The sequence below is a fragment of the Brachypodium distachyon genome, chromosome 4 (assembly GCF_000005505.3).
Source record: "Brachypodium distachyon strain Bd21 chromosome 4, Brachypodium_distachyon_v3.0, whole genome shotgun sequence".
NCBI classification, from domain to species: Eukaryota; Viridiplantae; Streptophyta; class Magnoliopsida; order Poales; family Poaceae; genus Brachypodium; species Brachypodium distachyon.
The window spans coordinates 42,346,741-42,364,450 of NC_016134.3; the positions used below are offsets into that span (position 1 = coordinate 42,346,741).

Here is a 17,710-nt window from a genome sequence, read left to right on the forward strand (position 1 = left end):
CACTCGAGAGGGCCCAGAGAATATCTCTCCAGTCGGAGGGGCAAAATCCCATCTTGGTTATCCACATCACATAGCTTGATTCTCAGTCAACTCGAACTCTGCCTTTATAACTGCCCTGTTACGGAACAACGTTTAACAGAACCTAAGTTGGTGATCCACAACTCGGATTGTGCGATAACCTCAGGTCTAAGGATTACATTGATTGAGACATGCAAATGACGACCTACTCGTTGCATCTCAATATGGGTCAGTCCGACTCGCTAAACTCTTTAGCCGAGTCCGTGTAAGCTGGAATGACATCACCATGCCCATGACAAGTGGAACCGAGTCATCAGCCAACTTTCACATTAGTTTAGGTTATGTGTTCAGCACAACCTAAATGACTAAGGACAATTTAGTATGAACAACATGAATACATAGTTCCACAATCAAATCACATATTCAATGATACATATCAGATGTTCAAACAAGGACAACTTAATAATCTTTATGAATACATTGGGAATTACATCATACATGATTGCCTCTAGGGCATATTCCCAACAATTTCCGCTTTACTTTGATCGTCAGCGCTCTGGGCTGACGTCACGGCCTTGACGTGCGCGGTGTTTCATGCACGTCGATGCGTGTTAGGGTGGTCGCTGCACTGGTTCTTCGGAGGGTTCCAAAGTCCATGAGTTGGCGTATGGGAGGCGGTAACCATCTTTCTGGTGGCTTCTCATGGCGCCTATATATGTAGAGCTGTTGTCGGCATTGCTCTGGGCACTTGCGTATTGCGCTATGGGTTCTGAACTTCTGATGGGTTGCTTGGCGCTGCAGATGTGGATCCGGCACGATCGGCAGCATTGGAGCGTCGGTGTCCTCCCTCTGCCCTAACCACGACGTCCTCCCTCTGCCCTAACCACGGCGCCCCCCCCCCCCTCTTCCCCAACCACGGTGTCCCCCGGTGGCCCCGTTGCTAGAGGTGAAGCTCCGCAGCTAAGGAGGTGCAGTCCGGCGACATCCAGGCTGAGACTACAGGGAGGTGTGGGGCCAGTGAGGCCAGAACGATCCACCGGCCGCCATGTGCCTCCTCACGCCTTTTTTTTTTGAAAAAGAGGGACCCCCTCCTGTTTCCATTAAAGAAACGATAGTCTTCTACACAAATAGACAAAAGTAAGAAAAAGAAGAAAAACATTCAGCGCGAAGTTCAGATCACCAGCAGGTCTAGAAATGATACTAGCAACAGCAGAGAAAGAGAAAACATACTACAATTCATAGAGCTCCTAGTCAGTAGATTCAGATAAATGTTCTTGCTGCAGCAATAGTTCCTTCACTTCATGTAACCTGAACTTCTCCTCCTCCACTACCTCCCTAGCGAAGGCAGAGACCAGACAAAGCAGAAAAGCAGAGACGGCGAAACTTCAGCCCGCCATGATGCGACGACAAAGAGGATGCCATCCTTTCGCTGTTTCAAAAATTTCCTTGGCGACAACTTCAACCAGTCTTACCCCCCACCGCAGAAGATTTCTGCTTGCTTCCTTTCTCTGCAGAACAGACCAAAGATTGAGCCAATAACAGAATCTCTTAATGATACCAAAAGGAGAATATCTTAATGATATTTGGTCAAAAAAATAATATCTTAATGATACCAAAAGGAGAAGTCAAACCAGCAGATCTACAACAGGCATCATTTCTAGTGTTCCAGAGTACCCACAGTAATCCTGCAACCCCTACCATAACCAATTTCCTAACATTGCCAGAAAAAGCCTGCATCCATCCAGTCCAAATTTGATCAACAGTATCCGGCTAAGAATTTAAATTGAAAGAACAATTTAGAATATTTCATAAGAATCAAGCTAAAGTACACTGGAGGAAAAGATGATCAATTGATTCATCCATCCCACAGAACTGACATTTGGAATCCCTTTTCCACCCTCTATGCTGCAAAACATCTTTAGTCAAATCAAATATCTCAGCCTCCTCACGTCTGGCGCTGCTCATTTTTTAGATTCTGTTCCATCTTGATTGATTCCTTAGTTCACAAATCAAAGATCTCAGCCTCTCTTGATTGCAATTGGTACGGCGACGGAGATTTTTCCTCTTTTTTTAGAGCTCTTTTACGGTACCCCACATTTAATATGATCCATCCATTAGTCACGATCTAATGGCTAATATTGTCCGGTACTCCACTACAAGTTGTCTGGAGTACTACCTCAAGAATAGACGGAGTACCACGATATGAGGGGCAAAATCGTAATCATAAGAAGTTTTTTTTCTCTCGCGGAGTTATTTTGATAATCCAACACTAAATATTGTGCCAAAACTCAGGCGTGAATGTTTTGATTTACGCCATCTAAAAAAGTCATGAACCGGAGATGAACCCTAATCCTGAGGAGGTGTGGCGCCAGGCTTTGATCCATCACCGGCCGGCGCAAGTATGCAAGGGACGAGGACGCTCCCCCCGCCGGCGCAAGTATGCTCGTCGAGCCGCCGCCTTCTCCGTTTCTGAAGACACGAGCATCGCCGTCAGGGCGCGGACCAGAGCTAGGTTTGGTCAAAAGGTAAACTGGGCCAAACAGTAGAGATCAGGACGGCGGCGGAGAGCGGGAGACACGACAGAGTGCGGCCTGCACACAGTGCCGAAGGCCAAGGGTCAGCACTGACGCTTGCTCCCACGGCCAACGGCTTGGGCACGCAGGAGACTTGACGATCCACGAGACCTTGGGCTTGGTTGATTGAAAGGAGTACGTGAAAGTCCAAGATGACCTGCGGGTTGCGGAAATGCCCAGACTGCCCTTGCAGATGAACGGACAGATTTGTATGGTACTCCATCTTGTGTTTTGGGAGTACCAATACTGTAAAAACTCTTTTTTTTTAATTCTTTTCTTACTGCCCTAAACCCATGGCAATGTTTCTACTTTCCAGTGTCTTAGTTTGTTGTGGCAGGTAATACAATCGTTCCACGTATAGGCTCCTCAGTTAGCGGCTTAAGCCTCGGTAGACTCCGGCCGCCACATGCCTACGCTGACGGCTGCAGCTTCTTGCGTTTTGGCGATGCTATAATCCCTTCTGGTGCGGTAAACTCTTTTCTAGCGGTGCCGGTTTCTACCGGCGTGGGATGGACCAATCGTTCACTGCCAGCATGCACCACGTATCCGGACGCTATGTATATCCTTCAGTATTCATTTGTTCCCTCATTTATTCAACGTGGTAATCTCAGTCTGGGTCCCACCATGTGCTAAAAGAAAAGGGAGCACCAAAGAAGAGCGACGCGGGGCTCTGGACCTCTGTTCGAGGCGTGACGAGCGGGGCCCAAGCAAGGTGCGGGGCCAGGCGGGCAGCGAGCCAGCGACGGGCGCTGGCGCTAGTGTGTGTGAGCAAATTTGAGGAGGTCTGTACAAATTTGATGAAACTTTTCTAATCCTGTACTAACACATTTTGAGGTTTGTACAAATTATGTAAGGGTTCAAACCAACTCAGATTTTGATGAAACTTTGGGGGTTGGCTTAAGATGGGAACATCCACCTTCAGTAAACGTTTCAAAAATTTTGTAGCAAATTTGAAACTCTGAGATTTAAATATGGTTTAAGTTAAAAGGGCTAGTAAACTAATTTTGATTGACGCGAAATTTTGCATGTGCTCATCTTGCATATATGTGAGTTTGTACAAAAAGTTACATGTCAAAAAGACGAAGTAGAAAAGTGGGTTATTTCACATAGGTTTGAAAAGGGGTTTAGTCCGCGCGAGTTCTAAATTGATGCAACAATAATTAATACATGAGATGATTACATGATGCATGCTTAATCTTAAAATGATCCTATATTAATCATCACACTGTAGTTCTCCACCAGCTCGGTCACCTACCGATGGCGCGCATGCCGCGCTAGCCACGCACCGCCTTGTGTTGCCCAACATACCATTTGTATATCAATTTTTGGGTCATTACACTATAGTTCTCAAATTTGTCGAAATATACCATTTGTATATCATATACCACATACCAATGAAATATATCATTCAAATACCACATACCAAATAAATATACCATGTACCAATAAAATATACTAGTGAGATACCGTTGCAATATCATATACCATACGAATGTAGTGTACCATTTGTATATCATATAACACCGTAATATCATATACCACATTACCAATGAAATATACCATTCATATACCACAAAGCAGAGAAATATACTATTCATACACCATGTACCAATAAAATATACCAATGAGATACCGTTGTAATATCATATACCATACGAATGTAGCATACCATTTGTATATCATATAACACCGTAATATCAAATACCACATACCAATGAAATATACCATTCATATACCACATAACAAATAAATATACCATTCATATACCATGTAAAAATAAGATATACCAGTGAGATACCGTTGTAATATCATATACCATACGAATGTAGTATATCATTTGTATATCATATAACACCGTAATATCATATACCACATGCTAATGAAATATACCATTCATATACCATATAACAAATAAATATACCATTCATATACCAAGTACCAATGAAATATACTAGCGAGATACCACCTAATTTCATATACCACATACCAATAAAAATAATAATAATCTAAAATATTGCATCATGTCATCATTACTTATATTGGTTGTGCATCGATTTAAAACTTTGCGGTCATCATTCTTAAACACCTTTTCAAACCTTTGTGAAATAAAACATCTTCAACCTTGTCCCGTCGACCTAAAACTTTTTGTACAAGCTCACATAAATATAGTTCGAGCCTCTACAAAATTTCAAGTTAAGCGGAATTACTTTAATACCCTTTTTGAATTAAACGATTTTCGAAGTCACATAAATCCCTGAATTTCAAACTTGCTCCAAAATAATTGAGAATTTTACTGGAGGTGGATAACACCATCCTAAACCAACCCTCAAAATTTCATTGGATTCGGACTTCATTTGAACTTTCAAATTATTTGCAGAAACCACCAAACGTCTAAGTTCAAAGTTGGAAACGAAATCAATCAGGTGACCCCACATGTCATACTCTCACGTGTAACTTATTCTCTTTCTCAGTTCTCTTCTTCTCTTCACAGCACGGTAGAAGATATCCAGTGCTCCCACCCCTTAGGATGCGAGCGTGCTCAGTTTTCGAATTTTTTGATATAAATTGAGTAGCTTTGTAAGATATGTGTCTATCATGTCACAAAGTTTCAAATCCAAATTCATCATATGCATAGAAAAACAAAAAGGACAAATCCAGATGCGAGTAGGTCGCAAAAAGATAAAAACACAAAAAGACAAAATTTCTAACACTATTCATGTTTGCATTTGTCTTTTTTTTTTCTCTCTGTGTATAATGAATTTGGAGTTGAAACTTTGTGACATGGTAGACACATATCATATGAACCCATTCAATTTATTTTGAAAATTTTGAAAACTTTTTAGAGGTGCTGCCGTGCATTGGGAGCACGGTAACACCCTAAGGGGTGGGAGCACTGGATATCTTCTTCACAGCACGGCACGCACAGGAACTCAAACCGCATCGCCACTTCCTGACATCGCTCGCCATAGCCCTGCACTGTGTGCCAAGGCCTGCCCATCTACTCGCATCACGCACTCTAGCGGACGTGTCAGCCGCGGATCCCGCCGGATCTAGAGAACAACGCGGCGGCGGCGCACTCCAGCTGCTCGTGATCTTGGGAAGAACGGCACAACGGCGCACTCCGGGAAAGAAATTGGGGCAGCCATGGATCCGAGGAAGAATTGCGTGGCAGCTCGGTCCAGTGGCTCGCGACCATTGGGAAGAACGGCACGACAGCGCACTGCGGGAAAGAAATTGGGGCGGAAATGGATCCGGGGAAGAACAGCATGTCGGCGCGTCGATGAAGCTCCCTGCGGCAGTGGCACAGGTGGCGACGATGCTAGACACCTCCGGCGATAGGAGGGAGGGAACAACGCGATGGCAGAGGGAGACTGGGAGAGAGATGACAGTACGATGGAAACCAGCCAAAATATCTGCTCCGTGAAGGACAGTGACAAACTCAAGTGGGCTGGGTAGCAACAAGTACAATACATCTTGCGACCGAACCGATGTATAAATTTCCATAATTGAAATACCGACTCGGGCGTGCGTTGATCTCATAGCGCGAATGGACGGTTCGTAGGATACCGGCACCGCTACAATCGCCGCTTTGCTTCTGGTGCAGCTATTTATGTTTATGATTCAACTTGTATTCTATCAACTATGCCTTCTCGCGAGTTTGGCCATGCAATGACAATGTTGTTATTATATACTGTCTTGGTGATTTATCCTATTTGCCTTTTTCTCCAGATAGATTCGCAGATTATTGAGAATGCGACAAAGTTATAAAAAAATGGCTGAAGTTGGAATCTCAGTTGAAGAGCATGAAGGACAACTCCAAGATTTTCCATCATCCATCCCATTTTTGCCTCCCCTGGCTAGTATTAAGCAAGGACGTTACTTGGTAATACTTTGCATGCAACGGTATGGTGTGTCGAATTTGAAACTCATAAGCAGTTGGTTACTATATTTCTAGTTTTCTATAAAAGAATGCAGCTAATCTGAAGGTCTACTATGCTACTCTTCTCATTGCTGCGTAATGGTCTTGTGGATTTCTTGCACCAATTATCCTTTTTTTAAAAGGTCCAGCAAACGTTGGCTTTCCAATGCATTAGCAGGCAGAGATAATTACAGGGTTTGCCCTAGGCCAAAGAGAAAAAAGGAGCGGAAACAAAAGAAAGAAACGAAGGTGGCCAGGGGAGACTGAGGAGGATTTCAGGGGGGTTCCAGAGAAGTTTCCTGAGAGCCTTTGCGCCGACGAAAGCCCGGTCTTGCGCTTGAAAGTAGCGATCTGACACATGCCGGTGGCCTTGTCATGGAAAACTCTTGAATTGCGCTCGCGCCAAATCGAGTGGCACACCAGGATGAACAAGGACCCAAGCCCTTTGCTTAGGTTTGCACTGTATGATTTCATGAGGCGGTCGTGGAAGTCCTGGATCGACGTGGCCCCATGGATGGCCGTAGCAAGGGCACGACAGTTAGGCCAGAGTGCAATCTCGCACCAGAGCATGCTGGAGAACGAGCACTCGACGAAGAGGGGGAAGGGCGTCTCCAGGTTCCGACGACGGAGAGGACAGAAGTAGCAGTTGGGCCAGCCGCGCCGTTGCAGACGATCCGCACACAAAAGACGGTTCTGAAACAGAAGCCAAGCGAAACATTTGTGCTTCGGCGGCGCCCAGACGTGCTAGACGGTCTAGGGAAGCGATGAGAGCGTGACGCCGATAAAGTGGAGCTTGTAGGCGGAGCTAGAAGAGTAAGAGCCGTCTGCGGTCAGGGTCCAACGAATGGCATCCGGAGTCTCAGGCTGGAGGGAGATCGCGTGCAGATCACGCCAGGCAGAGATGAACTCGTGGAGGGCGTCGGTAGGCAGGTCGCGACGCAAGTCGCGGACCCAACGATGATCGGTGACAGCTTGGACGATCGAGAGATTCTTGCATCGGGAGAGGGCATGCAGTTGCGGGAAAGCCAGCTGGAGCGGCCGTCCACCAAACCAGGTGGAATACCAGAAACTGGCGGTAGAGCCGTTGCCGATGGTGACACGGGTAGCATCTGCGAAAGGTCGCGGTCAACCTCGTCGCAGGGAGTAGGCGTGCCGACCCAAGGCCGATCCGACGCTCGCCACTCGAGCCAGAGCTATAGTAGACGAATGGCCCTACCAAAAGCATCCAAATTCATGACTCCCATCCCGCCGTGCGCAAGAGGAGAGCAAACCCTAGACCAACTAACCTTGCACTTGCCCCAAGCGAGCTCATTATCATCAACACCCCAAAGGAAACGTCGGCGGATCTTATTGAGGGTGCTAATGAAATTTCGGGGAAGCTTGAGCGCGTTCATGGCAAACACCGGGAGGGCGCTAAGCACAGAGTTGGTGAGAGCATACGGCACCCACTGGTGCTAATCCATCTTCCCCGCCAACAAGCCAGGCGAGCACGGGCATGATCCAGGATGTGTTGAAGGTGAGCGCTCTTGATCCGTTTGAGGGACATGGGGAGGCCTAGGTAGCGAATGGGGAAATCGACATGTATCCCATGGAAATGCAGAAGGACATCGTCGAGGTTGGTATCGTCGCATCGGATTGCGGCCACCTCACACTTGCCAGGATTAATGCGCAGGCCCGTGGCGAGACCGAATTCATGCAGCAGATGGAGAACGAAGAGCACGTCGGTGCGCACAGGGTTAAGGAAGATGATGGCGTCATCTGCGTAGAGGCCGCCGCGCGGAGCTGCTTCTTCAGGGGTAGCGGGGAGAGACCGCTGAGCTCTGTGCCGCGTTGAAAGAGGCGCTACAGCGGGTCGATGGCGAGGATGAAGAGAAGCAGAGAGAGCTGGTCTCCCGGGCGCAGGCCGCGACGGTGAGGGATCGAGGCGCCGATGGTGCCATTGAGAAGCACCGAGGATGAGGCGGTGGAGAGGAGGAGCGCAATCCAGTCACGCCATCGAGCCGGGAAGCCGAGTCGTTGGAGGAGTTCTAGAAGATATTCCCAAGACACGGAGTCGAAAGGTTTGGCGAAATCGAGCTTCATAAGCAGGGCTGGCTTTTTCCCGCGGTGGAGAGTGCACGCCGCGTTTCGAACGAAAAGGAAGTTGTCGTGGATGCAGTGGGTCGTGAGGAAGGCGCTCTAAGAGGGAGAGATGAGCCCCTCCATGAAGGGGGACAGGCAGTAGGCGGGTACTTTGGAGAAGAGCTTGGCGAACGAGTGAATAAGGCTAATATGGCGCAGGTCGTGGACACTGTTAATTTGGGCTATCTTGGGCAGCGAGAAAATGAAGGCTGAGCTGAGAGTAGAGAAATTTCCACTAGCGAGACAATGGAGGTGGTTGAAAGCAGCAAGGAGGTTGAGCTTGATAATCTGCCAACAGGAGCGGTAGAACACGCGTTGTGAAGCCGTCTAGCCCGGGCGCGTTTCAGCAGGCGAGTCCCGGATGGCGACCCAAATCTCGTCCATCGAGAAAGGGAGGTCGATGCCGACCGGGGGAAGGGTCGGCAGGTTGAGCTCGGACCACGCAAAAGAATGGGAGCGCGGGGAAGTCGAACCAAGAACGGCAGTGAAATGCTGGAGCAGGGCCTGAGCTTTGTCGTCATGCGCCACGTGCACACCGGAATCGTTGGCAATCTGGTGAAGGAAATTTCTTCGGTGCCTAAAGTTTACCTTGATGTGGAAGAATCTGGAGTTGGCGTCGCTTTCTTTGAGCCAGACCCGGCGACGGCGGGAGCGCTCGATCGCGGCGAGCCCAGGGATCCTAGCTTTGAGGGCGCGGCGGAGGTGAAATTCTAGGGCCGAGAGGATGCAGCCTTCCTGAGCGACGTCGAGCCATAGCACGAGTTCCAGAGCAAGGTGAAGCTGGAAGCGGGAATCACTAAAGATTCCTTTGCTCCTTTGACGTGAATACGACGAAGAGGATTGGCGGAGTCCACCTCCTGGCTCCAGGCCTCAATCGTAGCATCGAAGAAGCCCGGGTGATGCGGCCAAAAATTCTCGAAACGAAAGCGTGCTTTCCTCGGCAGCAAGCTGAAGCCGGCAAGAAGAAGAGGACAGTGATCCGAGCGCGAGATGGAAAGGGCGTGAACGGCATAGGAGGAGAAGAGCGCGTCCCAAGCGGAGTTACAGAAGAATCGATCAAGCTTGACGAGGGTGGGGTGCTGCTGCTCGTTAGTCCAGGAGAAGTTTCGGTTGACGCATCTCAATTCGAAAAGCTCAGCCTGATCAATGTCCGCGCGGAATTAGCCCATGAGGCGACGACTAAGGTTGAGGTTGCTCTTGTCTCTTGCTTCGTAGATTAGGTTGAAATCGGCGAAAATCAACCAGCAGGGTTCCCCAGGGCGCGGAGAGATGACGGCCATCTCTTGGAGGAAGGCGGGCTTGCGGGCATCTTCGGCTGGACCGTAGACGGTGGATAGAAGAAACGCTAGGCCGGAAACATTGATGGTGACGACGACCGTAATGGAGAAAGAGAGGATCTGGGGGTTGGAGATGGCGACCACGTCGGGGTTCCAAAAAAGGGCCACGCCGCCCCACGTGCCGTCGGCGGGCAGGCACACGAAGGGCTGGCGGGAGGGGCCTGCAATCTCACAGGCTAGGGAAGCGTCGATCGCGGACAACTTTGTTTCCTGAATGCAAGGGATGCCGGCTTTGGCGTTGGAGGCCAACTCACAGACGGCCGCGCGGCGAGCCGCGTTATTGAGGCCGCGGACGTTCCAGCAAACAATCGGACAGATGGCGTCAATTTGGGGCGGAGCATTGACGAAACGCGACAGAAACTAATACTAGCACGAGTACACCCGAATATTACTTGTAGGTCCCTCGGGATCCTTGGGGGACTCAATCCCTTGCGTTGTTTTTGCCATCGGTCTGCCCCGGTGGATTTGTACCTTTAGTATTCTATCCTGGCCTCTATGTATGCAACCCGTATTTCTGTCGCAACGGTCATCTGATCCATCACATTTATGCAAAACAACTTTTTTGGTCCAGCTAACTCACGCTGCCACCGATTTTGGCCCAGCTTCACAGGTAAACCAGAGGTCAAATTTTGAAGCATTATGCATAATCTCCATTCAATTTTTTGGCACACATGCATCAATTTTAAGCCGAACCAGTTCATCAACAAAATATTAATTAAACATAATTAGGAACTTGAATCTGAACCAATTTTGGATAGAACTTGGATCTGCGCCAAATTTTTGTCAATCAACAAATTCAACAACAATCCCCAAAAATAAATGTGAACAACAGAAGCAAACTGCAAAAGCTAAACTCAAACAAAATCAAGAAAATTTGCCGCATGGCCACAGACAGTTAGGAGTTAAACTCATAGAAATCGCATCAACAAATCTTCCCGCATGCCCACGGAAAAAAACCGAAACCAAAAAAAGTCTTGCAACAATCTTGAAGCAGCAAATCTTCATCAGGGAATCACGCATGTGTGAAAACTTGCACAAATAAACGCAGGGAAGAAATCTTGCACAAAAAAAGATCTTGCACCATGGCCACGCATGTGTGAAAACGCAGGGACCTAGCCGAGAACTCCGTGTCCATGGCCACGAAGGGGCCGTCCGAACCTGGTCAGTTCACCGCCGGGAGCCGCTGGCGAGGGAGGATGAGCAGGGGGAGAGGATAGTAAAGGGGATTTTTTGGGGAAGGTGGGGCCCAGTATTTCGGAATGGTCCAGCTTGCCATCATAAATGGCCCAGGTCTCATCGCAAATGGCCCAGGTACACATAGGAAATGGCCCAGTATTTACACTATTCAGTACCGCATCCTGGACCAAATTTCAGATCATGATGGGCCAAACGGGTGGACTGGATAGAGTCCACCAAGGGTCCTGAGACCTGAAAATTCATTCAAAACATACATGGGGTGGAGACGATCGACAGCCAATAGCCCCAAACAGATCGTTCTCCAATAGCAAGCCGTCGAACCCTAACATAACTACCAAAGGACCGGCATGGGGCCGGCCGCCACCTAAACAACTAAGATAGCATAACATGGGGAAACTACAAATTAGTTCGCCGGCGAGGCGACGCTGGTGGCGGAGGCCTGAGCTGCGGCACGGTGGAGAGCGTTGCGGTCGATCCTGGTAAGAACGGCGAGGCCGTCCACATCAACTTCAGAGAGAGGCTCCTTGAATCGCTGGATCAGCGCAGCAGCGGCAGTGTCGGGGCGCTGGCGGACAGTGGAGGAGGGCTTCCCCGCCTGACGAGCGCTGCGGCGCGGGGTGATCGCGGGCAGCTCCTTGGGCGGCCGCGGAAGCGGCGGCGGCGAGGCTCCGAGCACGCAGGAGGGAGGCACGGCGAACAGGGAGCGGATGACCTCATCAGTAGTCGTGTGGTCGTCGGGCGCGGGGGAGTCTGGGACGAGCATGTCAATGACGTCGGTGGTGGTGGCGGCGCGCCCATCACCGACCGGCGAAGGGAGCCTGAGGGCCCAGACCGTGATTCCCCGGCACCGCCGCCACGTCGGAGCTCGCCGGGAAAGAGAGTGGCGAGGCCACCACCTTGGCGCAGTACGAGTCGAACTTCGAGACCATCGGGTCCGCGCCGCGCAGAGGCCCTCGAACTGCTCGGACGCCATCAGGGATCCTCGCTGGAGACGGACGAGGCGCTGGTCGGTGAAGCGGGGGCAGCCTCGGGCGCCGGCGGCGAGGGCGGTGACACAACCACTGCAGGCGTCGGCGCAGCCACCGCGGGAGGAGAAACCACGAACAGGCGCTGGGTAGGGGGGCCATGAGCTAGGAGGGGCGGCGGAGGCGGCAGGAATTCCAGAGGCTCAACCAATATACTACTGCCCCCTGTTTTCTTTTCCTCCCGTCTTATTCACGATTTCTCCTTCTCCGTCTTACAACCGACGCCACCATGCCCGCATGTCGATCTCGACGGCGTCATGAGCTGCCTACACAGAAAAAAAATAGTTTGTGATTTGTTGACCCGTAGCAACGCGCGGACACACCTGCTAGTATATGATAAAAGTTGTACCCATCTAATTAATCTCGTTCCTCTCTATACGTACTCTCTCTTCCCTCTCAGGTCCAGCATGCATGTGGAATTGAGAACGGTGCCTCTGACTCTGGAGACTGGAGAACGTCCTCAAGACTCCAACAAGTTTTGATTTTGATTTTGATTTAGTAAAAGAATAAAAAATATATGAATTGAATTAGTTATGAGTTTTTCAAGTTTCAACAATCTTTGGGGTCGTCAATAGCTGGTTCGATTGAGTGGCCAGTGCATTCCGCGCCTGTCTCTTCTCTGCAGGTTTGATTGAGTAGCCAGTGCATTCCGCATTTCCGCGCTAGTTGCCATGCAAACATCTTCACTTTAGGAGGACAATGGCACTTCCAGAGTAACGCCCAGTCAGGTCTCTCACACGAGGCACCATCCCCCTGCTCAATCATCATAAGGGGACGGAGTGAGCACCTACAACTGGAAAAGTACCGTATGCTGAAATTAATTAGAATAAAACTACTTCCTCCGTCCAAAATATTCCAAAACAAGTGACCGTGGATTTTATATAAAAATCTATATATTCAAATCAAAATTACTTATTTTGGGAGGGAGGGAGTACATGATTCCAAGGTAGCATGGGTTGATGTTGATCTAAAAAAAAAATCCTAGGGTGGTTGTCAGATTCTAGTGTACATTGTTCAAAAATCTTGTCTGGTTTTTGCTTTCGTATGATTCAGTACTACTTCCGTACTATGCAAATACGGATTATAAATCATGATGATTGAACATAACTAATTTAGAGTCATAGATTTTACTAAAAAAACTTAGAACAAAGCTAACACGATGAGTTAAAAGACTCGAGCTAATGCAAAAACTGTTATAAGCTCCCGTATGATTCAGTACTACTTCCGTACTATGCAAATACGGATTATAAATCATGATGATTGAACATAACTAATTTAGAGTCATAGATTTTACTAAAAAAACTTAGAACAAAGCTAACACGATGAGTTAAAAGACTCGAGCTAATGCAAAAACTGTTATAAGCTCCCGGCGAGGATCGAACTCACGACCTTTCGCTTACGAAGCGAACGCAATACCACTATGCTACGGAAGCTATCAGTAATATGTTTTAAAGAAAATTAATTTGTATTTTATTTGTCAAGACCTTTTTCCCGTTCCCGTTCTTGCACTTGCAGCCAAAGGATCAGCGGTTGCGGCATGACAAGATTTTTTTTAATTGTATTTTTAATTGCTAACCACATTTGCCATGTGGTTAGTGGCATGACAAGATAGTTGTGAGTTTGACTATATAGGAGTATATCGCTCTGACGATGCGTCACGCCGGTGACACGCAGTAGTAGCAGTCTAGCAGAGCACCCGACTGAAACGTGCCCGACAGTAGAGCACCGGCCGACCAAATCCAGATGAGTTTTCATGCAGTTATTAAAAAGGTACCACATGGGGCACATGGCAGCTTCCAGATCCAACAAAGTCCAAAATCAGTTAAACAAAAGGCAAGCATACACATACACAGATTAGAACTTGGCGAGCACATCGCAGATTCTCCCGATAGCTGCAGCCAGAATGAGTATAGGGAGAAAGGGAACGGACATGTTTCCAACTCTCCATCTTGCTGAAACCTCGGGTACTTCGGAGTCTTTTCAGAAGAATACAAGATACAGCTGTGCATCGCAGGTAAACGAATTACAGGTTCTAAAAGGATTAACAGAAGAACTGTAATAGTCTACTCTATGTTTGCCAAATAGTAAAAAAGGACCGGAATGCTGTAGCCTGCTGACATCGGCAGCTATTGAAGACAGACAAAGGATAATAACTGATAAATGGAATGTTTTGTACAACAGAATTTCAGACTAGTCTCGCTAGAAACAAATCAGAAACTTCCCCGACAGAATGCCAGGGCAAATCCACAAGCGCAATCAAAAGAACAGATACGGGCGCGGGGTAAACACAAACAAGCAAATCTTTTGAGTAATTACTATTTTTGCTTCAGAAATGAACAGTTTAACACCATCTATTGAGATCTGAGACTTCAAACAAACAGCCACGGGTACTTTTGTAGGTACAGACATAACAGAGTGAAATAACAATGGATGACCAAGCGCCCAACCCTATAAACTTGACTAGAACTTCCCCACTCCGATCCAGGAAGGCGACAGTGACATGAGCCAGACTAAAGCTACGATTCATTGTCCATCCTAACAGCAACCTGAAAGAAAGGGAGGGACTATGCTAAACTAAAGGCAACCATCCATCAGAGACACTAGCCAGGAACAGCAACAGCAAAGCTCCAGAGGTTTCCATCCAGTACTGTGGCAGCTTGGTGAAATCCGATCCGCATCACTCGTCAGCCTGCATACAGGATGTTTCAGACATTCTCGTCAGTGAGGTGAGGTTGACTGAAATTGTCGGAAAGGGATTATGGGGTGGGTGTCTCTATCTCACCTCGCTCCCGTCAGCCTCGTCGTTAACCTCGGACTTGGACTTGTCCGAGTCACCAGACGCTTCCTGGCCTCCTGCCTGCAAGGGTAAAAGCACAAACCGCACATATGAGAACAATGTGATCATCTCGATTCTGACGACGGTGTTCGATGAGGAGCTGAGAGCGCGCATCGGTACCTGAGGGTTGTTGTAGGCGACCATCTTCTTGTTGTACTCAGCCTTGAGCTTCTCGGCCTTGGCAACAAAAGGAGCTTTCTCCTGCGTTACAAACGAGATATGTTAGTCGGGCGAAGCTAGCACAAGGCAATGGAAACACTGAACTGAACAGCTGTGAAAAGACGAGCAAAAGGGAAACGAATTGTGCGGAACGGTATCGAAAATTTGAACGGGCGAACAAGATGTTGCAAGTACTAAAAGTTTATCACCAATTAGAATCGAAAAGGAGATGGGTAAATTTTAAACGAAATGACACATTTTAACAAATTCACCATAAATTTGAACCACACGACCAGAACTACACATCCAGTGGATCCCCAATTTGAACCTAACCCTCCTGGAACAAGTAAACCCGAGATATGAACGACAAAAAACGTAAACTGAACAAAATTACAAAATTACAAGTGACATCAAATCAGCAGACAATGGAATCAGATCGAAATCGCATGACATCAAATGAGAAAACAATGAAACCAGACCGAAAGAGCCAGCGGACCCTGCAGTTTGAGGAAACAACTTACAGCATCGGACAGGGACTTCCACTCCGCACCACCGGCTTTACCAACCTGCGTCCCACCAAAACCAGCCGGTATCAGAACGTAGAATTTAAATCGTCACAACGGTTCGAACGAGGGGATGAACTCAGGCGGAGAAAACGATCCTTACCACGGAGACTTGCTTGACGTCAGGGTGCTTCTCCTTGTAGTCCTTCCTGAACCCCTCCCTGCGGAAACGAATGCATAGCAAAAATGTCGATCAGAACGCGACACCACAGAGTGACAAACAACACGAAAACCAGAACGGATCTGAGCTTACATGAAGACGAAGAACGCGCTCGGGGGCCTCTTTGGCTGGTTCGGGTCCTTCTCGGCCTTTGTCTTCCTCACCGAGAGCCTATGCCACCAACAAGTGCAAGACACCAAGAGCAAATCGAATCAAAACCGACGCGAAATAGAGGCGAAACACTCGAACAGAACCACGGAAATCGAACAGGTAGAGGGGAGATCTGATCAATCAGACACTAACCTGGAGTCGCCGCCGCTGGACCTCACCCTCGCCTTCATCTCGCAGCCTGCAACACCAAACCAACCCAGATCTAAACCATCAGAAACAGCACAACCGAAATCACAACAGCATGAAATCGGATGTTCTAAGAAACAGATATAGATTGATCTCGAACTCACGGTACCTTCGGATCGGAGCGCGTTAGTGCTAGGTTGGGGAGATGGGTGCTGCGTGCTTTCGACTACGATGCGATTTGGAGGGCTGGAGGACAGGAGGAGGGAGGCGATTGGGGGCGGGCTTTAAAGGCGGGTGAGAGGCGGGAGTTTGCGCGGGGTTCCCCGAAAAATTTCGCCACGTCAACGATCCGCGCGCTCTTCTCTCATTGGCCGTGCGGGCGAACTGCAGTCGGCTAGAGCTTCCGCTACACTGTTTGCGCTTACCCGCGGGGCTCCTGTCCAGCTGTCAGTCTTATGGCCCACCTGTCATTGGAGTTTGTAGGTTCTTTACGGAGTATTTACGGTGTGTTTTCTCTGCCTGTGCTTCTCGGATGGGGGGCAGTCTGGGCAGTTTCGAAGAGTTTACGGACGTGGTAGAAGTTTCCTGGCGCACGACTCATTGAACCCGCATTTATTTATTTCTCGACAGAACAAGGCCGTATCTTTTGGTATTCCTCGATCGAGTGATCGAGTCGGATATTGTACTAGGGAGTATATCGGAGTTATTTTTAGAGGCTTACTCATCCCGTTACTTAAAGAACGGCATATTAGTTTTCATTAAGACAAGTCTTTGAACACAAATTATTATGTTAAAGTGTTGTTTATATGACATGAAGTACTTTCGATAACGAATTTAGCGATACTAATTTCATGTCATATAAACCACACCTTGCCATAGTAATTTGTGATCAAATCCTTGTCTTAATGAAAGCTAATATGCCAATTTTTAAGGAACGGAGTGAGTACAATGAAAATACTCGTCACGTTGTCCGTAAAATGTCCCATGTATCCTGCACAAACATTGTTTTTGATCTATTTTACTCGTGCGAGAACATATGCTATATGATCGACTCTCGTTCTTCTGCAAGGTGGTGTTTAGTACTACCTCCGTTCCATAATATGAGACACGCATGCATCGCTAAATTCTCAATTTGATTAATTAAATATGTATGTTTTTAACAAAAATTACATCATTAGACTCGTTATCGAAAAAATTTCTAATAATATAATTTTTTAGTTTTTTAATTAATATTTAGTTAGCTAAATTGACGATGTAGGAAAATGCGAGCGTGCCTCCTTCCGTCCCAAATTGACTGACGTATTTTTATACAAATCCACGTCAGTTAATTCGGGACGGAGTGAGTACATTAGAATGCCGGAACTTAGAGGATGCTCTACGATGCCATTAATTGTCTCTATTTAAACACTGACGTATAAAGTAAGTAGTATCTTATACTGTAAGTTAGTGTTTGGTGCAGAGCAAATAGTCCATACATTTTCCTAAGGAAGTATTGTATTCTCTTT

At 47.7% G+C, this 17,710-nt stretch overlaps 1 protein-coding gene and 1 non-coding gene across 2 annotated transcripts; both read right to left on the reverse strand.

Moving 5' to 3' along the window:
• Positions 1 to 13,551: 13,551 nt before the first annotated feature.
• TRNAT-CGU lies at positions 13,552 to 13,623 on the reverse strand. The gene has a single exon. It is a non-coding gene; the product is annotated as a tRNA-Thr (tRNA).
• An 869-nt stretch (positions 13,624 to 14,492) lies between these two features.
• LOC100829543 (HMG1/2-like protein) lies at positions 14,493 to 16,497 on the reverse strand. The gene is made up of 8 exons (XM_003578550.3): positions 16,375 to 16,497; positions 16,212 to 16,257; positions 16,002 to 16,079; positions 15,852 to 15,909; positions 15,707 to 15,751; positions 15,147 to 15,227; positions 14,973 to 15,047; positions 14,493 to 14,879 (listed from the first exon to the last, which is right to left on the reverse strand). Exons 2-8 carry the CDS (start codon positions 16,247 to 16,249, stop codon positions 14,868 to 14,870), a joined length of 387 nt encoding a protein of 128 aa, XP_003578598.1. The 5' UTR covers positions 16,250 to 16,257; positions 16,375 to 16,497; the 3' UTR covers positions 14,493 to 14,867.
• Between the last annotated feature and the right edge of the window lie 1,213 nt (positions 16,498 to 17,710).